At 42.2% G+C, this 23,329-nt stretch overlaps 1 protein-coding gene across 1 annotated transcript; it reads left to right on the forward strand.

Moving 5' to 3' along the window:
• The first annotated feature begins 233 nt into the window (after positions 1-233).
• Positions 234-10,744, forward strand: MIS18A (MIS18 kinetochore protein A). The gene is made up of 5 exons (XM_007965011.3): positions 234-608; positions 4,055-4,121; positions 8,421-8,543; positions 9,166-9,262; positions 9,840-10,744. The coding sequence occupies exons 1-5, from the start codon at positions 278-280 to the stop codon at positions 9,918-9,920; spliced, it is 699 nt and encodes a 232-aa protein (XP_007963202.3). The 5' UTR covers positions 234-277; the 3' UTR covers positions 9,921-10,744.
• Positions 10,745-23,329: the final 12,585 nt, after the last annotated feature.

The following is a 23,329-nucleotide window of genomic DNA, read 5'->3' on the forward strand; positions in this document are numbered from 1 at the left end:
CTTTCTCAGTGACGCTGCCCCTCCCACGGAAAGGGGTGAATAATCCTTAGGAAAACAAGCAAACAGGTTTCTTCAGGCTGGAAAACCTGACGCAGGCGCAGTGATTAACACGCCAGGCCCAGGGCGCACGGCGCGCATGCGCACTAGAGGCCGCCCGCCGTCTGGCCCCTTCAAGCGTTTGCCCCTTCTCGGCCTCCGCCAACGGGCCCCGCCCCGCGCATGTGCAGCGGCGGTTTTTTTTCCCTTGGCGCTCTGGAGCGCGGGCAATTTGTAGGTAATGGCGGGCGTTCGGGCCCTGAGGTGTAGCAGAGGATGCGCTGGCGGCTGTGAGTGCGGCGACAAGGGCAAGGGCAGCGACTCCTCGCTGTTGGGCAAGAGACTCTCCGAAGACTCGAGCCGCCACCAGCTGCTGCAGAAGTGGGCGAGCATGTGGAGCTCCATGAGCGAAGACGCGTCAGTGGCCGACACGGAGAAGGCGCGGCTCGAGGAGGCGGGGGCGGCGGAGGAGAGGCCGCTGGTGTTCCTGTGCTGCGGCTGTCGGCGGCCTCTGGGCGACTCGCTGAGCTGGGTGGCCAGCCAGGAGGACACCAACTGCATCCTGCTGCGCTGTCAGTTGGGTCGAGCCGGGCATGGGGGCGTGGGGTCGCCTTCTTCCAGGTGTGCCGCGCCGGGGCGGCCCCAGAGGGGGCGGGGGCTCCTTGGCGCTGTCCAGGGACTTTAAGAGCAAAAAGTCTGAGAGTGTGAGCTGTCGCAGGAAAAGGGGAGGAGGGTCACCCCTCCACTTTGGTTCTCGGGCGACTGGTTCTGTTCTGGGTTCCCCGATCCCAGAAGAGCAGCGGTTGAGTCAGCATCATCGTGAGCATTACTCAGAAGCAAAGGGCAACAAAGAATAACACTTTTAAAGACCCTAAAAAAAGAGAAACAAATGGTCAACTAGACTGTAAGCACTTGAGGTGCAGCCAGTACTATTACTCCCCACAGAAATTAGCGGGCTGTGTGTATCAGCGGATACCTCTACAGTCTCCAGTGATAGGGCCGCAGAGCTGACGGAACACAGTGCTATGGGGAAGAAAGGGAAGGAAATTTGCCGTAAAAGCACCACCAACCTCATCAAAATTGGCGAGGAAGGAGGACGTAAAAGAGTTAAGAAGAAGGCAGGAATTCGTTTCTAATCCTGGTCCAAGCAGTTACCTCTGTTTTTCCACTGTTCCCTCATTTTGCTATTTTTACAGTATTTAGGGATAAAGTGGTTCACATATTTTTTCTGAATTGGTGTAAAAATGGCTGTTGTTTTGGATTGTGGTTTTTCAAGATGAGGTTTTTCCTCTCTTTGAATACTGTAAATGTTTCGATGGCAGAAATTCATCACCGGCTTATCGACGTTTCTGGAACGTTTTCCTTGGTGTAATACTGGGAATAAAGGAGCACACCAGTGTCCCCTAGTTAACTGAAAGTTGAGATAAACTCTTTGCACCTCTTAAAATCAAACTAAGCCAAGCGCGGTGGCTCAGACCTGTAATCCCAGCACTTTGGGAGGCTGAAATGGGCGGATCACAAGGTCAGGAGATCGAGACCATCCTGGCCAACATGTGAAACCCCGTCTCTACTGAAAATACAACAATTCCAGACCACCCTCGCCAAAGCCAAATATTAGCCGGGCATGGTGGTGTGCGCTTGTAATCCCAGCTACTCCCGGAGGCTGAGGCAGGAGAATCGCTTGAATCGGGGAGGAGGAGGCACTCCAGCCTGGCAACAGAGCACTCCATCTCAAAAAAAAAAAAAAAAAAAAAAAAAAAAAAAAAAAAACCAGGCAGATTTTTGATGCAGTAGGAAAAGCTCTTTGTTTGAATCAGTTTACCTTGTTTACATCTTTTTAAGAAATAACATGTTTGGTGTTACATCTTTCATTTTATTTGTACTTTGTTTCGATAGTATCTTTTACCATGTGGGCTCTTTTCTTTGTTTTGCTTTACTTATAGAAAGGCTATTATTTTTGTTAATTTGTATTTAATAGTTTTTAAATTTAAAACATAGTTTTAAAATAGTAAACATAGTTTAAAGAACTATACATTTTTTGATTTATCAGATTTAGATAATAGGATTTAACATCTCCCCGCTCCCCCCCACCGTAAAGACAAACATGAATTCGGATTCATTTCCATTCCTTCTTTACCCAATTTGAATTAGTTTAATTTTTTTCATTTTGTTAAGCTTTATACATTTACATTCGGTACATTTACATTCTGTTGTAGCCAGAACACAGCCTTACTATGATTTTTTAAAATAGGGTTAATTATTTAATAGGTTATTTTTTAAATAGGATTATAGTGGATTAACAGCCCTCTGTTGCCCAGGCTAGAGTACAGTGGCACAATCGTAGCTCACTGTAACCTTGAACGCCTGCTCAAACTATCCTCCCAGCTCAGCTTCCCAAGTAGCTTGGGACAACAGACACACACTAACACCTGGCTAATTTTTAAATTTTTTGTAGAGACAGAGTCTTGCTATGTTGCTCAGGCTGATCTCAAACTCCTGGCCCCAAGCAGTCCCCTGCTTCGGCCTCCTAAAGTGCTGGGATTACAGATGTGAGTTACAGCACCCGATCCTATAATGTTTATATAATTTTTTTTCCCAACTCCAGTACTCATTAACATAAGAAAGCTTCTTAATAGCTTTTTCATTCTTGAGTTGTTTGATTAATCTTTAGTGCTCCCCACGTCCACATCTCCAAGAAAATTTCAAGTTTATGTGCTTGAAAATATTTTCCTGTTTTTATACGTGAATGCTAGCTTGGCTGCAGGTACAGTTCTTGGTCATGCTCTTTGCTTTTGATAGGTGCTGAGCAGCTGGTGCAAAATCCTTGAGACTAGAGTATGGTCAAAGAGAATAAAGATACAATTTAGGGAGGAAGGAAGAGACCAGAAACTGCAAGGTGTTATAGTCTGTTCTAAAGAGTAGTAATCTGTTCTAGTAAGTACATTATTCTGCTAGCTTAGGCCGGGGAGTAATATGACCCTGCATTGTCTTTGGAGAAAGCATCGAAGGAGGAACAAGTATGGAAGGGGGGAGGTCAGTGAAGAGCCAGAGCAGTAGTCCAGGCAAGAGGTAGTGCTGGTCGTTTGGGAGCTGGAGTGAGGTTTGTGACGTAGAATTGTTGGAATGGATCAGTGGAGTAGATATGGGGGACCAAGATGAGGAGATGAATCAAGGATGACACCCTGGTTTCTGATTTCAGCAAGCAGGTGGATGGAGTTTACAGAGTTAAGGTAGACTGTAGGAGGCCATGAAATCAAGAGTCTGTTTTGGCCATTTTAGGTCTGATGTCCCTTCTTCATTTCTCTTCACCCTCTACCCTGTCCTTTAGTGTGTCCTAGACCTGGATTCTTTGGGAATGTTTGCTGCTGCCTCGAGTCCAGCAGTGACCTCTGTCCAAGTCATTGTTCAAGTAAAAGATGTGTGGCTGGGATGCTGAGGACCCTCTCAGTTACTTTTAGAGAAATGGGCCCTGTGTTTGAAATCTGGAGATATATGTGTTGGCTGTTTGCATCTTCCTAGTTTTGAAACCCAGTTTCACTAACTGGCAGATAGTTCTTTGCAGCCTGTGATTTGAGATTGTAGTGGTTCCAAGTTTACTGTGGAATGAATTTTTCCCTCTAATTTTAGCCATTCTATTAATGTTAGTGGTTTTCAGGGAAAGGGAGGAAATAACCTTTTAAAATTTTTCTTAAATTTTTATTTAAACATTTTTTTGAAGATGGAGTCTCGTTATGTTGTCCAGGCTCACCTCGAACTCCTGGCCCCAAGCCATCCTCTCACCTTGGCCTCCCAAAGTGTTGGGATGACAGGTGTGAGCCACTGCACCTGGTTGGAAATAACTCTTATTCTGCCATCTTTTCCCAGAAGACCCCAGTACATTTCGTTTCGAACCACTGTTGTGTGTGTGTGACTTTGGGCTTATTTTTTGTCCTTCAGGTTCTAAAAAGTTGGATTAGAAATTGTCTGCATATATGTTGTAATGAACCACATTAATTATTGTTACTTTCTCTGTTTCTAGGTGTTTCCTGTAATGTTTCTGTGGATAAGGAACAGAAGTTATCCAAACGTGAAAAGGAAAATGGTTGGTGAGTAAAACTGTATATGAATATGTTAGAGAATTTTTTTTTTTAATAAAAATCTTTAAAAGGTCATTACTAGTAGTAAGATTACTTGGGATAAAACTTTCCATGATAGTAAAAAATCAGTCATTTGCATATATCTGTTCTCTTTTTGCTTTTTCTATATCCTGTTTTAGAAAGTATATCAGTTCTTGAGTGGTTGTGGTTACCTTTAAATATTGAAAAGTTAGAGTTTCCAGATTTCTAAAAGTATATTCTGACACTCCCTTTTTGGATCTTTGGGCGTGGTGCTGAAGAAAATCGAAAATAAAAGTAGAAAAAGAAGGTTGGGCGCGGTGGCTCACGCCTGTAATCTCAGCACTTTGGGAGGCCAAGGTGGGCAGATCACTGGGAGTCAGGAGTTTGAGACCAGCCTGGCCAACATGGCAAAACCCCATCTCTACTAAAAATACAAAAATTAGCCGGGTATGGTGGCACATGCCTGTAATCCCAGCTACTCAGGATGCTGAGACAGGAGAATCACTTGAACCAGGGAGGCAGAGGTTGCAGTGAGCCAAGATCACCACTGCACTCTAGCCTGGGCAACAGATCAAGACTCAGTCTTGAAAAAAAAAAAAGAAAATAGCTGTATTATAAAATCTCAGTGTTAAAGAGTGCCTTAGGCTAATGCTGCCCACCTTTCTCATGTTACGGCACACATAAAATGCTGCTGTCACATACACAGCCTATTGGGGTAAACAGATAAGGCTGTTTGTGGCAAGAGCAAACAACACAGGAGCCCCAGCAATCTGAGGCCCTGTGTGGCCACTTTAAGGGCTGAGGGGACAAATGTCTTGCCATACCTGCCATCCATGTGCCATAGTGACACCTGAGCAAACTGAGTGGGAAGCGCTGCCCTATGTAATTGTTGCTCCAAATGTAAACTGTATCTTATACTTGCATATGAAATAACTTTAGGTGGTACACAGTTAAACAAAAATTAATTATATATATATTTTATGTGTATTAAAAATCCTGGCTTTTCATTTTTAGTGATGCTAGAGTATCCTATCAAATAAAATATATTTCAATTAAAAAAAAGTTAACTCTGTGCACTTACGACCAAATACCTCCTGATGACCCCATCTCCTAATACCATCACATTAGGAGCTACCATTTCAACTGATACATTTGGTGGGGGACAGAAACATTCAATACTTGGTTGCTCCTAAAACCCTTTTAATTTCTTGAGCGATGGGGTGATAAGGGTATCTTTTGTTACCATGTTTGGTCTTGGTCACCAGTTCTGACAGAAGAGCTTCTAAGATGCTTGGAATCTCTGGAGTGATGATGATGTCGTTTTGAATCCTAATGAGATTACTGTGGCTGGGGGGCTTCTAGGTAGCTTAAGGATTGGGGGCCAGAAGGACCAAGGCATGATTAGAGGGTTGGAAGTTTCAGCCCTACCCCAACCTCTTCTCCTACCTCCGTGGAGGGGAGAGGGGCTAGAGATTATCAGCAATGATTTAATTGATCATGCCTGTGTTATAAGACCTCCAAAAACCCCACAGGTTTTAGAGAACTTCCAGGTTGGTGAATATGAGATGCCGGGTGTACCTAGAAAGGTCTTGGAAGCTCTGCGTCCTCCTTCTGTAATCTTTGCCCTATGTATCTCTTCCATAAAAAGTTAAAAGAAAAAAAAAAAGTTTCTCCATTTAACATAAATTAGTAACAGTATAGATAATTTGTGAATGTGACAAAAATTGTGGTGCTGGCATGCAGGCCATAGAAATTTGGAAAACCCAGGCTCAGATCATTTCTCATTTTGTAGTTGAAGAAAGTTAGGCCCAGAGAGGCTAGAACTTTGCTAAGGTCACAGGACGAATTAGCAGTAAGAGCTAGGACTATGCTTGTTGTCCTTCGTTACTGCCTTCGAAGTGCTTTTTCTTCCCCACTTCCTAGCTCTAGCCATTTTGATGTCACCATCATTTTTGTTCTATTTGTGTACTACCTACCAACTGTGCTATTGCATACTAAATTTTTTAAATTAAATCAACTCAAAATTTTTATTTAAATTTATCTTAAAAGGATTCTTTTTACTATCATAAATATATACTTACCATAACTAGAAAGTAACTGGAGACAATTACAGTGAAAACAGTTGTTGTTAGTTCTAGCTGAGATATTGTTGCCTGGCTCGTTCTCTGCCTGAGGTCTATTCTCTTACTATTAAAAGATTTGCAACTATGAGACAAGTGTCAAAGACAGTCTAGCACCAAACAGAGACTTTCTTCTTTTTTCTAATCAGGATTGATAGAGAATTCACTCTCTTTGATCCAGAGTTATTAATACTGTTTTTTCGTATCACCTAAACCCATCGATTAGACTGCCTTCAGTTGTCTTGGACTCCACTAGGGTTGTGTGCTCCACACTCCCATATTGCTTTGGGACGCTTGTGAATTTTTTGATAGGCCCATCCTGTGAAATACCTGCCTGAGCCATTCTGCTGATGGTCAGCAAGAGCACTGAGGGCTTTAGAAATATGTTGTGAGGGTAGCAGTGCTGTTTTCTCTCTTAAGTCTGACTTTGTCCTTTGTTGAGGATCTTACAATCGGATTATTCCTTGTCTAACATTACCTTATGATTGTTGGCACTGCCTTCTCAATGTCAATGTTCAATCACAAGGGTGAATTCTGGCCAAATTCTTGCCAACTGTGAAAGCAGAAAGATGCTGCCTTAATAGTAGCTACCATCTATTTATTCTTCCACAAGATGATTCTAGAAGTGTGAATGGGTTTTTTCCTGTTTTTGGTGGTGTTTAGGTTGATTTTGATAACTCGAGATAAAACAGTCTTATTCATGGCTCAGTGTGTTTGGGGAGTTGAAGCCTCTGGTTTCTCTGAGTGTCCTTTATTGGCTGATGACATTAAATACTAGTTTGCAATCTTGGTAATGGTGTGAGGCGGTCTCATAATGGTAATGAGGTTTGATATATAGCATGGAGGTTTGCCTGTTCACTGTGAGTAATTTAAGTGGGATTTACTAACATACTTTTATATTTCTTACATAAAAACTTATACAAGCTGGCTGGGTATGGTTGCTCCTGCCAGTAATCTCAGCACTTTGGGAGGCCAAGGTGGAAGATTGCTTGAGGCTAGGAGTTCGAGACCAGCCTGGGCAACATAGTGAGACTATTTCTATATAAAACTAAAGTATAGAAACTTATAAAAGCCTGTAGACACTTAACAGGTAATCAGTGGCATATTATCCAGCTAATCACATCATCAGTGAGAATTCATGATTTAATCATGTGGTCATCCATTTTGTTCTTTGATCCGTATGTTGCTGTAATAATTAACAGTGTCTCAGTATCTGTAAGTAAACAATGATGTAGTCTATAATCTGTGAGTCTTGGGTAGCTCCCTTTTGCTTGATAGCAGGAATGGGTATTTCGTGATTACAAGTGTTTCATGTACTGACTAGGAGATAATACTTTTGCAATAATAATCGATTGTGGTGTATGTTTTACTACTGTGATCACTACTGGATTGAAATCTCCAGTCATCACTTTGCTGTGTGTTGGAGTGGCAATTTTAGTGTATTTATAGAATGGTAAATTTGGATGGGTCAAGTTCAACAAGGCGTTTGGGAGACACTGGATTCTAAGCCGGGTTTTAAGGAGACATGAATAGACTTTAGGGGAAAGTATATTCAAGTGTGTGGAACCTGAGTTGAGAGGTAACTAGAATGAAGGAACAATTGCATGGGTTGTCATCTAACTTTAGAGAGTCTTTTTTTTTTTTTTTTTTTTTTTTAATTAAGCCAAACAGTATTACCTTCCACTAGAGCAGAGTTTGGTAAACTATGGCCCATGGGGCGGGCATTAATTTGTGAATATGAGTTTATTGGAACACAGATTATTCAGTTAGTATTGTCTATAGGTGCTTTGTTTTACAATGACAGAGGTGAGTAGTGACAGACACCATATGGCTGGCAAGCCTAAAATATTTATTCTCCACTTTGTTACATTAGTACCAGATTGAGGAATTTATATTCTAGAAAAACACCACCTCAGTATCCTCTCTTGACACTTTTTTGTATGTCCCTTGTTATATGATACTTAAGGCATTGTGACTTGGAGATGACTGTCTTTACATTTTTATTGTAAATATATTACTATCACTTTTTCCTATCCTTTATGTATGACCTAGTGTGGTCAGAATAGCATACTTTAGAAACTGAAGTGTTTATGGATTTTAACAATGAGATTTTTATTAGAATGAGTTGCTACTTCATTTCCTAAAGCAAGACGTTTCTTTATTGCAGCATCCTTGAGACTTTGTACTGTGCGGGGTGCTCACTCAATCTTGGCTACGTGTACAGATGCACGCCCAAGAATCTTGATTACAAGAGAGACTTGTTTTGCCTCAGTGTTGAAGCCATTGAAAGGTAAGTTTGATATATAAATGTTTACCTCACAAGTGGTGTTTCAGAAAGTGAAGTTTGCAGAGAAATTGGCACGGAAGTGTCAGAACTAAATCAATACTGTTTGGTTAAATATATTTTCAAGTAATGATTTCTAACAAGCCAGTAATTTTTTTTTTTTTTTTTGCTTTGACCTGCTTCTTTATTTGGTATTGGAAAAGTCAGACACTCTAAATTGTAGGAGAAAACACTGTGAGAAATTTTTTTGGAATAAAAGTATATTCAGTTGTTTTTAAAAATTGAATGTAGTTTAGTAGGATTTTGCCCCCCGCCCCCAGCTTTTTATTTTTATTTCTTTTAAAACTTATTTTTTTAAGATATGGGGTCTCACTCTGTCACCCAGGCTGGAGTGCAATGCTGTGGTCATAGCTTTCTGCGTCCTTGAACTCCTGGGCTCCAGCAATCCTCCTGCGTCAGCCTCCCAGGCAGCTAAGACAACAGGCGTGTTGCCTGGGGTCTTGTGTTGCCCAGGCTGGTTTCAAACTCCTAGCCTCAGATGATCCTTCTGTCTCAGCCTCCTGAATAGCTGGGAACAAGCGCATGCCACCACACCAAGTTTGTATTTTAACCTTGTACCATACGTCAGTTATGTTTTAGGGTCCTCTGAAAAGCAAATTGTGACAGAAGATAAAGAGCTTTTTAATCTTGAAAGCAGAGTTGAAATAGAAAAGTCTCTAACACAGGTAATTTTATTCTGTACATTTTATATCTCTGTATGAACAATTTGTCAGTGAAGAAGTGCTCCCCCACAAACGATGATTCTCATAACGTCATCTGTCTTGGTCGCAGGAAGAGTGTGCCTGTTTCATTTCAGGTGTTAGTAAAGTTGATTTTTGGGGAACTCAAATGAAGCTAAAGCTTAATCAACAAAATAATAAGGAAGACATTTCATGACAAAATCAAAACTATGTATTCTAATTTTGCTAAGCTAGAAATACATCTTTGATTCAAATCAGTATTTTGTTTGCTTCAATTCTTGTGGTATAAATAGCCTGGTTGTTGGATGTTAACATTTTGTCATGGCCAGATAGGTGAGATGGTGATGATTGTATAAAAGAGATGCAGATTGTAGGTTGAGAACTACTGTTGATAGAATTATGCTTTATTTTAAAAAATTTATGCCTGCAAATAGTTTTGGTAAACACTGAATATCTACCATGTAATGTATGACATATCCAAAATTGCATTAAGTGTATATCTTAACCATGTATAATTTTAAATGATATTTGTGTTTAATTTTTTATTTTTTCAATTCAATAGATGGAAGATGTCTTGAAAGCATTACAAATGAAGCTGTGGGAGGCCGAATCAAAATTGTCCTTTGCCACTTGTAAAAGCTGAACTCTAGTCTGTGTCCTCTATTCTGCCCCCGCCCTTCCTCCCCTTATTTGTTAAATGAAGCAACATAGTGAGACGTTGTCTCTACAAAAAAAAAAAAAAAAAAATTAGCTAGGCATGCGAAACGCTGAGGTGGGAGGATCACTTGAGCTTGGGAGGTCGAGGCTGCAGTGAGCCTTGATCATGCCATTACTGCATTCCAGCCTGGGTGACAGACTGAGACCTTGTCCCCCCCCCCAAAAAAAAAGACCCCAAAATTGTAGAATTACTTTTAGAGCTATATTTTATGGTAAAAAAGTGATTGTTTTTCAGAATCCCATTTTAAAGTTGTTTTATGGTACTTGTTGGAATTGGGACTTAGGAGTTTTGATTTTGATAAGAAACTGGGATGATTTTCTGAAGTTTTTTTCCTCTGTATCACATTTATTTACTATTTTTAAAAATTTTATTTGACCTTTAACACTTGGGACAATATTTATTATAAATGATAAGAAAAATCTTAGAGGTTTTTCTACCCACAGTATCATGGAATTTTCTCTGAAAACTAATGCTTAAAGTTCCCTAGAGAAATTGGTCAGAATGGTCTGTCAGAACTGTTTGAAAACTTCTTCAAGAGCAGTCACATATATAGTAGGATTTTACATTTTCCTGCTGTGTACTACTATATGCTTAAAAAACCTGGAGGAATACTTACCAAAGAGGAGTAGCCGTCTCTGAGGGTGGGATTCTGGGGGAGTTTTTGGTTTTTCTGTTTTCTATCATGTAAAACTTCTGTAGTATGTATTTTTATAATTGAAGAGAATAAAGGTTAAAACAAAGTTCTTTAAGATTGATTTTTACGAACTGAATTATATTTAATTGAGATCAGAAATCCTGGTGCTGTGAAAGCCACACATTAGCATGGCAGTGTGGAAGGCCTGCTCAGGAATATAAAGGTAACCCCAAATTTCCCCAGACCGCTTTGTTTCTGGATGCAAGTGAGGTCACAAAACAGTACCCAGTGGTATGAGTAACTCACTCAGCTTGTGCTCAGAAGTTCCCTGATTATTTGTGAGAATACTAAAGTTCTCAGAGCAAAAGGTCCTAAGTCACACTGACTGGATCCTGCAGGATTCTTGTGTTCTTTTTGAGAGATTGTTGACAACCTCAGGTAAAGTTGAGTGAGTCCTCTAGGTGTTCTCTCTTGCAGACTCCTCTCCCACTAACAGACTGTGGTGCTGTGGAAGCAAATGTCAACACCCGCTGGCAACAAGGCAACGTCCGGCTGCAGTAAGCTTGATGTAGTCCCAGGTGTCTGTCCTCTTAGGTGCTTTGGTGGCATCTTGTATGAAAATTCAAACAGATGAGAGAGTATTTTAGCCACAAGACTCAGCTAACTCTGGTTGTTCAGGTTACAGAGTACTCCAGCAAGCATGTTCAGATTCCATTCCAAAGTCATAGGCAATTTGGCTCCCCGATTCCTTATACCTTGTTCATACTAGGGAAGGAAGGGGCTGTACAATATTTGTAGCCAATTCACTCATCTTGAAAGCTCATTTCACCAATGAAAAGTAATTTCTAATGTCCTGGTGCTCATTAAGATTCTGTTACGGATCAGGAGATAAATGTAGCTTATGCCTTAGTGGCTGCTTCTGGAGTGGGCCTTTGATTACCTTTCCATCCCCGCACGTGTATTCCTGTTAGGGTTCTTCACGTGAAGTTAACGAAGCTCCCCTGGGCTGCAGATGGAAGCCAGAACACGTTGTATCACGTGGCCTCCACTGAAGCATCTAAAAGCCAATCCAGGAAACACTTTCATAAGACAGTCTTCATCTTTGGCCTCAACCTGTGGCATCCCTGAAGGAGTGGCCTTGCCATCGCAGTGAGAGAGGGACTTCCAAGGCTGGGGTCCAGGTGGGAGTGCTGCCTCCTGTCTGTGCTGCACGGTGACACTTGCAGGAGAGGGGCCTTCCCCTGTTCTGGGCCACCCCCTCCTGGGCCACCTGTTTCTCTGAATCTGGTGGCATGGCTTTTCTGGCTTTCTATGAGGCCTCATCAGAATGTGTATGTGTGGTCCCATATATCCACCTGCTAAAACCTACTACTTGAGGCAACAAATTTTTGTTTCTTACAATTGGAAAACCCAGCATGTGGTCGTTTCTGGTAAATGAGCCCTGGGAAAGCACTGCCTGTGAGCGAGAGTAAGAGTCCAAAAGCAGGAGACTGATGTCCCAGCCCAAACCACACGGGACCCAGTGGAGGCTTCAGACAGATCTCCCCAGAAGTTATTCCTTCAGCCATTCCCATAAAGGGCACTCCCTAGTTCTTTAGGGAGAAGATACGGAAACTGATACCAGAACCTGGTGTGCAGCCTTTAAAGATTGTTGTAACTGGGTGTGTGTAGAACATTGTGCATAGTTTTCATCCCAGAGTGTGGGTGCTGTCCTCGGCAAGTTCTCCAGTCATGCTCATACATTTCCAAGCTAAAGAGTCCACTGGAGGCATCGTTCTGTGTAGCATCAGTGCCTGAATGGCATGTGTCCTACCCAGATGATTCCAGTCAAGCACGGGACATTTAAAACGCTCAAGACAAGGAGAGTGGCCCCTTGCAGAATCAGGTCTAGGTTTTCAGTGGGAACTTCTTGAACCAAGGAACCATGAGCAAAGCTTCCCCCAGCTTGTTTTTGAAGGAGGGTCTTGGGGATAGCAACCAGAAATCCAGCGTCAAAGTCCCAGTTTAACTGCTTTATTAGCCATGTGATCAGGGGCAAATCATGTAATCATCTGTTTTTGCACCTGTATAGTGAAAGTATAATAACCTGTCTTCCCTGCGTCAAGGATGATCAAATTAGATAATGCATATGACAGTACTTTGAAAGCAGTAAAACATCACAATAATAAAGGATATTTAGCCTTATTTAAATAGAGTCAGTCTGATTCAGTCTTCTAGCCAGTCTATTTGTAAGATTCTAATGACATAATCTGAAATGCTATATATTTTTTTCTAAACTATATAACATTTATTGGCTTTATTTTTTTTTCCAGTTGTAAACATTGCACAAAATTTGAAAAACAGAAAAAAGCATGGCCGGGTGTGGTGGCTCACACCTGTAATCCCAGCACTTGGGGAGGCCGAGGTGGGTGAATCACAAGGTCAGGAGATTGAGACCATCATGGCTAACACGGTGAAACTCCATCTCTACTAAAAATACAAAAAATTAGCCGGGCGTGGTGGCGGGCGCCTGTACTCCCAGCTACTTGGGAGGCTGAGAGAGGAGAATAGCGTGATCCCAGGAGGTGGAGCTTGCAGTGAGCTGAGATCATGCCACTGCACTCCAGCCTGGGCGACAGAGCAAGACTCCATCTCAAAAAAAAAAAAAAAAAAGCAAAAGAAGAAAATAAAGCACATAATCTTAAAATTAATATTCACATTTTGGGGTATATCCTTCTAGTTATTTTTATATGCAAATTTGGGGTCATACTGGTCACACTATTTTCACTTAAAATATTTCCTAAAAATATTTCTATATAATTGAATATTATAACCTGAGTTTTAATGATCACCTAGGATGAGAACCATATTTAAAAGCTTGTTTAAATGTGATTATATGGTATGAAGTTCACACTTTTTAGTGGTTTATTTAACAACTGAGTTTACTAACCAAATAAGACAGGGCATGAAAGAAATCTTAGACCAGTTGCCTCTTTGTCTAGCTCCAGTGGTGTGCAGTGGAGAACCAATTATTAATTTTTCAGGAATTTTTCAGCTGGTCATTAAACTGTTGGTAGCTTGAAATTGGCCATCGTGGGGATATTTACACCTGAGAAATCAGCAAGTGCTAAAAAAATGAAGGCTTTCCCCACCCCAGCTGGGTTTCCAGCATATTGCTGTGTATTCCTTCTATACTGTTTGACTTAAAGTTGAAAAGAGAAAATGACTACTCAACACCCAAAAGAACAAGTTCTAACATCTTTTCATTTAGTATGTGTAAAATGAAACTTATTTTTTTAAAGTTAGCCATGTCTGGAAATATGATTTTACTTATTTTGAGATAAAGTCCCACTCCGTTAACTAGGCTGGAGTGCAGCGGCGCGATCTGGGGTCACTGCAACCTCCGCCTCCTGGGTTCAAGTGGTTCTTGTGCCTCAGCCTCCCAAGTAGCTGGGACTATGGGCGTGTGCCACCACGCCTGGCTAATTCTTGTATTTTTATAGTAGAGACAGGGTTTCACCATGTTGGCCAGGCTGGTCTCAAACTCCTGGCCTCAAGTGATCTGCCTGCCTCAGCCTCCCAAAGTGCTGGAATTATAGGCGTGAGCCACTGTGCCCAGTCTCATTCTAGGACTTTAGGGATTACAGCCACATTCTCCCCCTCTCCTGGAGAAAACCCAAAATACCTGAAACAAATGACTTAAAATTTTATACAAGTAGTTGATATTATGTACATCTATTTTGTTCTCCCCAGATAGGATAAATAACTGGGCAGTTGCTTGAGTGAACATGCAGAGACAGTTTGTTGGCAATCACTTTTGAACTGAGGGAGAATAACTTATTTTTTGATCTAATCTTACATATTTTGGGTATTGATCATTAATTTTTTTAGTGAGAGCTGAGTTCTATCTGTGGGCTAATTCATTATTTAGGCAACTGATCACGAGGGGATGAGTGCAGTCAAGGCCAGTTTATAGAGTTATAGTTTCTTGGGGATAGTCACACCCATTTAAATCCCAGTGATAAGCTCGAAGGTAGAGAAGGGTGAGATGAGGAATGGATGTGCTGGGGCCCAGAGTTTTATTGGCCTAAATGTGATTTCAAATAGAACTGGCCTCATTTCATTCAAGTTGGCTCTGTCGACCTCTGCTAATTAGCTTAACAAAATTAAATGAACTCTATAACTTTTTTTTCTCCCTGAACGATTACCACCATGGTTTTTAGTTATTCCTTATCTAATTTTAAGGCAGAGATGGACAAGGTGACCCTTCAAGGGCTCTTCAACCTTCTAATCCATGTAACCCTGAAAGGAAATGAGAAAAGTTCAAAGCGGGAAAGTGAGACTCCATGAACCTACTGTGTGGATTTGAGGAAATGTGATAATTTAGGTTTCTCCAAGATGTCATCACTTTCACGTTTCTCTCCGTTAACCATTTTCCACCCTTACCAGGAGCTGCGGGGCTTGGAATTTTGGGGACTTGTTGAGAACAGTAGAAATTTTGAGAAAGTAAAGCGTGTGTTTGATTGCATAACATTTTCCAGACCAAAAAGAGCACGTAGCCATTTTGAGGAGAAATCTTAGGAAGCCTTCTAAGGGTTCTTTCCAAAACGGAACAGCTGCTTTTTGACCGTCACAACTGCTTCCCTTTTTTTTTTTTCTAAGATAGCACTTAATGATCATTTAGGAGGTGCCGAGCACTGTGCTTGGGCTCCATGTATGATACCACCTCATTCTCACAGAAACCCCTTCCATAGGAAGCATCATATCCATTTTACACATGCAGAAACTGAGACTCGGAGACTTTAAATTGCCTGAAGTCCCACTTGGCTAATAAACAGACCCAGTGCCTTCCTTCCGTGCATGGCTGCCTTCTTGCCTCGCTCTGAGCTTGTTTTTTCGCAGTAAAACACATAAAGGGACATTGTGTCAGTTAATATAGTATTAGCAATCTTAGCGTCTAGAAGGGTTTAGAAGTTCTGAGCTTCTCTCTTCTTTTTCTTCTATAAAACACAGTGAACTCAGCATGAGTTCCCTCCCCTGCTGTTGTCCCTCCCTTGAGATTCTCTGGCTGCCAGATCCCACAGCCCCTCTTCTGCCCAGAGGTCCTGTTTGGCCTCTCTTTCAGGCTCTCACCTCTTCATGTGTCTTCTTGGCTCTGTCGTGTGCCACCTCCTTTGAGTCATTTATTTTACTTTATTGCAGTTATCATTGCTGGGCATTGTATTTTACATTTGTTTGTTTAATGTCTGTCCCGCCACTGGAGTGTTAGCTACATGAGGGCAGGGATTTTATCCATCTCATGGCCTGGGCCAAAAAGAATGCAGCCTGGTAATACGTGCTCATTTCATCTTCAATGGAACGAATGAATGTTGCTGCATCGAGTATCTGTTTACTCACATCTTCATTCTCTAACTACTCTATTGATTCTTTATCTTGACCCGCAAGCATACTTACGTCTCCTCTTGGTGACAAAGAGCCCTCCGGTGATCCAGGCACCTCGCTGAACTGCGCTGTTATTTTTAACCGCGCTGACTTTGCCCACTGGGGACTTCCACTCTGGGCCTTTGGTTGTCGCTCCAGGCATCTTGCCGAAACTACTCTCTTGAAGGCTGCTGGTGAGTTCCTACACAGTGTTACTCTCTGTCTGAAATCCCTAAAATTTCCAATGATTTTAAATTGTCCTCTCCTTTAACATTTTCTTCTTGATTGCCCACATTTCTGAGCGAGGCATAATGACATATGCAGGGGTGGATGCCGTGGGGCCTGGGGTTTGTGGTAAAATGTCGGTAAAGTAACCACACAGCAAAAGGGATAGTATGGCCCTCATCTTAATCTCTGCTGATTATTTATGAAGGGGCACGGGTAGGGGTTCATTATATCTGCACTTTTGAGTACATGTGGTTTATTTTAGATCGTCTCACTCTGTCACCCAGGCTGGAGTGCAGTGGTGCCATCTTGGCTCACTGCAACCTTTGCCTCTGGGTTCAAGTGATTCTCCTGCCTCAGCCTCCCAAGTAGCTGGGATTACAAACATGTGCCACCACACCTGGCTAATTTTTGTATTTTTAGTAGGGATGGGGTTTCCCCATGTCGGCCAGGCTGGTCTCGAACTTACGACCTCAGGTGATCCTCCCCACTTGGCCCCCCAAAGTGCTGGCATGAGCCACAGCACCTGGCCTGTGTATTGTTTGAAAATTTTTACCAAACAAAAAACAAACAAGTGTGCTGTCATCCTCAGGCATTGATGGCGTCTGTCTTTCCCTGTGACCTCCTGCCTCCTTGCTGCTGCTTTGCTGGAGTTCATCTTCCTCCTGCTTCTCCCCAGCTCTGCCTTTGCCCTCATTTCTCTCTCTGCAGTCTCTCTTGTATACTTCTGCCCTGCCAGGATTTCAGTGATTATTCCTGTGTCTCTAATTCCCACAGCCCTCAATTGTCTCCCCGGGTCCTTGGTCCTGACTTTCTAATGATCTGCAGATATCCCCTGAATATGCCCTGTGTACTCTCTGTGTCTCACACCTGATCCTTTTCTATACATACAGTTCTTATTTGTCCTTCAAGATCTTGCTTGAGTACCACTTCCTCTAGGAAGCCCTTGCTGATTTCTCAGCCAGATGTCATTTCTCCCACTTCATTATTCTTAAATGACTTCAGCATGGTCTGACCTTATTACTTAGATTTTGTATTCTAGTTTTGTGGGAACTGTTCCTGGAATACTAGGGTTGTGTTTTCCTGAGATCCAACATGTTGTAGGACTCTGTACACTGGAGGCAATTCATACTTTGTAGACCAGTTATGATGGTAAATGGAAAAATCTGAAAAAAAAAATAAGCTGAGAAAAATGGTTCCACCAAACTATTCAAAATTGCTTTTCATATTTTGGAATTGACGTTTAAGAGTAAAAAGAAAGTACCCCAAAATTCAGTGGTGCTGTGGGGCTAGCATAAAACGTTAACCAGGTAAATAGGAACTCAAGGGAAATTAACCAAATTGAGCTCATTTACATGTGTAATTACCCATCTGTGATGATTCTACTGTTGTATTTATTCTGTCTTTCTCTTCCCACACCGGGTTAAAACTACTTTGTATTAAAGATTTTCTTCCTAACCAAATACAATGAATTCTGGGGACTGGGAGTGGGGTGGGGTGTGAGTGCCACTCTGACACTGGAAACAAGATGCCGGAGTGGGCCTCAGTGCACGCTGTCTGGGTGTGAGGGAGGAGCCTGGCAGATACACATTAATGCCACCTTCAGACATGCACATCCCAAGAGGAGACTTGGAGGCAATGGCATTGAAAACCACCTGCTGCTTTCAGTGATCAAGAAAGAAACCTGTAGCCTTCATGAATGCGGAATCCATAAGACACAGTCAGATGCCAGCCTGGAATGTTGCTTCCTGCAGTAGGAAGGTCCAGAGTAGGCTAGGACGGTGTCAGGGAGTGGGCTGTCTCCCCACAGAACACTCTTTCTTATGGGGAAATGATGACCTCGAACTGAGGTAAGGAGACCCTGGAGCTGGAAGATGCGAAAGAAAAGTGGCTCCCCAGGCTTCTCAGTGCTTGAGTGTGGGAAAGAATTGTAACCCCGGGGAGGCCAAAGCAAGGCAGAGAATGCCCTCCAGAGGCCTGTGGTCCTGGAGTGAGGAGGTCCTGATAGAGGAGACCTGGCCAACCCTTCCCTTGAGCCACTGGCCACTCTCAGGGTGGGAATTGCTGAGGCTTATCAGAAATGCAGACCCTGGCTGGGTACAGTGGCTCCCACCTGAAATCCTCGCACTTTGGGAGGCCGAGGCAGGAGGATCACTTGAGTCTAGGAGCTCTAGACAGGCCTGGGCGACATAGCAAGACCCTGTCTCTATGAAAAAATAAAAAATTAGCAGGTATGGTAGTGTGCACTTGCAGTGCCAGCTACTCTGGAGGCTGAAGTGAGAGGACTGCTTGAGCCTGGGAGGTCGAGGCTGCAGTGAGCCGTCATCTCGCCACTGCACTCCGTCCTGGGCAACAGGCCTATCTCAAAGTAAGCAAGCAAGTAAGTAAATAAATAAAATGCAGACCCTCACGTCTCGTCCAGGCCTGCTGAACCAAACCTGTGCTGCTGCAACAACATGCCAGGTGGTCCCCAGGCACGTTCAAATGTGACACGAGTTGGCTTAGGGGACAGTTCTTCCCGGCTTTCTTGAATAAAATGGTTCTTTTATATGTTGGTGCGTTTTGGTGTGATTACTAACTTTGCTGAGTACCGTAGTCATTTTTTCAGTGTCACTGTTTGACACGCCGTAAAGTAGGTTAGTATTACTCTGAGGCTGTGAGTCGGACTTTTTTGTTATGTTTTCCGAACCAGGCCACAAGGGGCCGCATTTCACCACGTAAACATTCATCGTGCCCAGCCTGTGCACAAACACAGTGGGAAACTCAGTAGCTGCAGGAGGCCCTGTCCAACAGGAAGGTCGCCTCATTGCAGCCTGACTTTATCCCTTCACTCTTGTAACCAAGATTCTTAATTAAAATAAAATAATAGTCAAGGCCACCGCCCGTCCCCGATGCAGCCCCTCTCAGACTGCTAACAGCTTTTTCAGTATTGTCCCTAAGGCACTAGCATTCTACGCTGGAAGGTTAATTATGTTTTCTCTTTTCGTCGTTTCCTGTTTTCATGACTCAGATTTGTTACTAAATCCCCTCCCCCAATGCTTTCTGAGTCCTTAATGCTGTGTTTGCCAGCTCACTTTGGAGTTGCCAGCTGAGAGGTGGCAGTCTTCCAGAATAAGTACATTTCTGATCACCTTGCTAATGTGTCTGACTCACACGAGACTTTGCAGGAACGCTCTATCTGTGTTAACGCTATAGATTCCTTTGGAAAGATTAAGGAACAGTGCTATCTTGTTATGGGTCAAGATCTCCAAAGCACATTATTCAGATGACAACATTGTCCAAAGCTTTAAAGTGAATTCAGGCAACTACATTTTATGCCAGACTTCCATTTGCTGAAACAGATTAAAAAAAAATACTCATGCATTAAGTGATTATACTCCGCAGAATGTAGCAGAGGCAAAGTGGTAGTTCTGTGAGGGTCCAGCACACTGGGAGTCCTAGAGCCTTGGGGTCTGTGTCCTACTGAGCCTCTAACAACTGGAGCAATTCACATCCCTGGCGTCCATCTCCCAAGCTAGGTTTCCTCATCTATAGAAAGAGGGGGTTGCGTTAGGATGCTCTGTCGGTTTCCTTTTAAAAGTAATCTAAAAAAGCAATCAGAAATGTTTTGTTATTTTAATTAAGTATTGATTTGAAATGGAAACCTCAGTTGATAGCTGATAGAGACTCATCTAAAGCATCTGTAATCTGATGGATATTGACAATATTCTGCCCATTAGAGAATCAAGACCACAAAAGAAGCTTAGAATAGAAGAACCACCCACATTTGCTACGGCTGTGTAATGAACAGTTGTAGGTGGCACCAGGTGCATATCTTGAAGATATTCTTGAATCAGCTCATGGAATTCTGAACTGGATTAAAACATGGACATATGAACATTTTATTTAACAGCATCTCTGGCTGCCAACATTTCATCAAGACTCTTAATTATTAAAGTGCACTGGTTATTTCTTTTGCCATCATTTGAGTTATTCTCTGTGAAAAAGACAGATGTCTTGCTATAGTCATTTCACTTGCTCAAGATCCCCTGTCCTCTTTCCTCAATCGCTATGTCCCTCTTAGCGAAGCCATAACCAATCAAAACTTAAGTGAGTCAGCTTTGGATGTCAGCCACAGAGCAGGCGAGCCAAGTCCCGTGATGCCAGCCCCTGGACAGAGTTTCCAAGGCAACGACTGCTGTGTTTCTCTCCACTCTGAAGGAAAACCTGGGAGAATCCACTCCTGATGTGGCTCTTAAGAGAGCCAGGGTGGGGGAAAGCAATCTGTGAATGAGCAGACTTTGGTTCCAGCCTGTTTTTTTTTTTTTTTTTTTTTTTTTTCTCTGCAAGAATAAGTCTTACTCACATGCATTTTTGTGTAGCTCTGAAATGAGGATTTGAATTGAACTGTTTGAGACGGGTGGTTGAAAGAAAACATACACAGATCATCAGTCTGAGAAGCACTAGATGACCATCCAGATTAAGAAGTAATAACGTCAGAATTCTCACAGGAACAAGAGATCATTTTTGTCACTGAGTACAAGAAAGATTAGCATAAGCCAAGACACAGAGGCCGAAAAAGGGGCAAGGGACCGTCCCCCCTGAGAACAGCTTCCATCTTCAATGTTTTTCTCATCATTAGTAGGACTATAAAAATTATTGTCCAAATCAGGGCACATTCGCGAGTGGAAGAGGGAACGTCTAATAATTAAGTCAGGATGACAGATGGCAACTGTCCCGGGAAAACCAGCACACGTGTCACCTTACTTTGTGTGCCTCCTGGTAGAGAGCCATTTGAACAAAGGCGGCCTCAGCTACCAGAGTGTGAAAGCCATGAGGCTCAAGTGAGAAAGATGCCAAGTCCTCCGATGAAACGGAGTCGGGTGGGAATGGAGTAGAGAAATGAAAGAAATGTGGACACGTTTGAACAGCAACTCAGGGAAATCTGATGATAGATCAAGCAGAAGTAGATAAAAAAGACTTGGAGGCAATGGTCGTCTCTGAGGGAACACAATTCGGGGTGGGCCACTCAGTGGTTTTGTGATTTTGTCCAGTAAAGAGTACAGTAATTCTCTTTAAGTTCGAGCAGCAATACACGGTTTCTGGGGAGAACAATCCCAACATAACAGACATGAAAAAAATGTTTAGTAATGAATCTTCTGTTTCCTAAAGAAATTCACTAAAAGTAGACATCAATAAGCTTGTGAAATATGTTTATGGTTATCCTCAAAGAAGTTAACTGAGTTTACCATCCATAACCAGTTAGGGATGAGATAAAATAGATGGAGATGACTGAACTTTTACACTATTAAATGTACTTACCCCAGGCATAAACACACGTTTTTGTTTGTTTGTTTATTTCTTTTTTTGAGACGAAGTCTCGCTCTGTCGCCCAGGCTGGAGTGCAGTGATGCGATCTTGGCTCACCGCAAGCTCTACCTCCTGGGTTTACGCCATTCTCCTGCCTTAGCCTCCCAAGTAGCTGGGATTACAGGTGCACACCACCATGCCCGGCTAATTTTTTTTTGTATTTTTAGTAGAGACGAGGTTTCACCGTGTTAGCCAGGATAGTCTCGATCTCCTGACCTCGTGATCCGCCCTCCTCAGCCTCCCAAAGTGCTGGGATTACAGGTGTGAGCCACTGCGCCTGGCCAAACACACATTTGTTCTTTAACCAGATGGGTCTTCCTGCTGAAATAACCTTGAAACTTTAAAAAGTACTCATGGTGGCTCATGCCTGTAATCCTAGCACTTTGGGAGGCCAAGGTAGGCAAATCACTTGAGGTCAGGAGTTCATGACCAGCCTGGCCAACATGGTGAAACCCTGTCTCTACTAAAAAAATACAAAAATTAGCCAGGCATTGTGGCATGCACTTGTAATCCCTGCTACTCAGGAGGCTAAGGCAGGAGAATCGCTTAAACCCAGGAGGTGGAGGTTGCAGTGAGCCAAGATTGTACCACTGTACTCCAGCCTGAGTGACAGAGCAAAACTCCGTCTCAAAACAAACAAACAAAAAAAGTACCCAAGAAATGTACTTTTACTGTAGAAAAATTAGAAGATTCTACAGAAAACTGAATTGAAGACAATAAAATCACCTATAATCCAAGTATCCATAAGTAACCACTATTAATATCTTAGGGTATATCCTTTCACACGATTTCCTATGCATTTTATTTATACATATAATTATAAAAAGGTCAGCTTGCTGTGCATATTCTATATTATTATATTATGGTTTGCTATATCGCCAAATATACTTTTGCAACTTTGTTTTGATGACTGTGTAATATTTCACAATATTGAATAGTTCACTTACCCAAACTCTCAGCATTATGTACGAAGCTATTTGTAGACTTTTTGTACTGCAATGTAGTTCTGAACATCAAGTGAAATCTTTGTGCTATAGAATGAATGAATCTGGATTGTGTGAATTCAGTGGGAGAACTGAGGCTGTTAAATCTGGGCCTGGATTAAGATGTGATTGTGGAATGAACACGCAATAAGAGTAAAAGAGGAGATGGGTTCTAGGTCTGGCCCAGCATAGAACTCTGAGCATGTTACTTAACCTCCCTCTGGCCAGTTTTCTTATTTATAATAACATGACAAAAATTAGACATAATTATTGAAACCTTGAACTGGTTTACTGAAAGAATTAGACATGGTAAAGGTGTGAAAAACTATTTAAAGTTATAAAGCAGTTTACTTTTTCTTCCTTTTTTTTTTTTTTTTTTTTGAGATGGAGTTTCACTCTTGTTGTCCAGGCTACAGTGCAATGACACGATCTCGGCTCACTGCAACCTCCACCTCCCAGGTTCAAGTGATTCTCCTGCCTCAGCCTCCTAAGTAGCTGGGATTACAGGCATCTGCCACCACACCTGGCTAATTCCTTTTTGTATTTTTAGAGACACGGTTGGCCAGGCTAGTCTCGAACTCCTGACCTCAGGTGATCCACCTGCCGGTACCTCCCAAAGTGCTGGGATTACAGGCGTGAGTCACTGCCTGGCCAGCAGTTTACTTCTATAGGGATTTATGATTTTTTTTTTTCAAAATGTGGTTTAAAAAAATTCTATCAACTAAAACTATTTCCAATTTTTT

This window comes from Chlorocebus sabaeus, chromosome 2 (genome assembly GCF_047675955.1).
Source record: "Chlorocebus sabaeus isolate Y175 chromosome 2, mChlSab1.0.hap1, whole genome shotgun sequence".
NCBI lineage: Eukaryota > Metazoa > Chordata > Mammalia > Primates > Cercopithecidae > Chlorocebus > Chlorocebus sabaeus.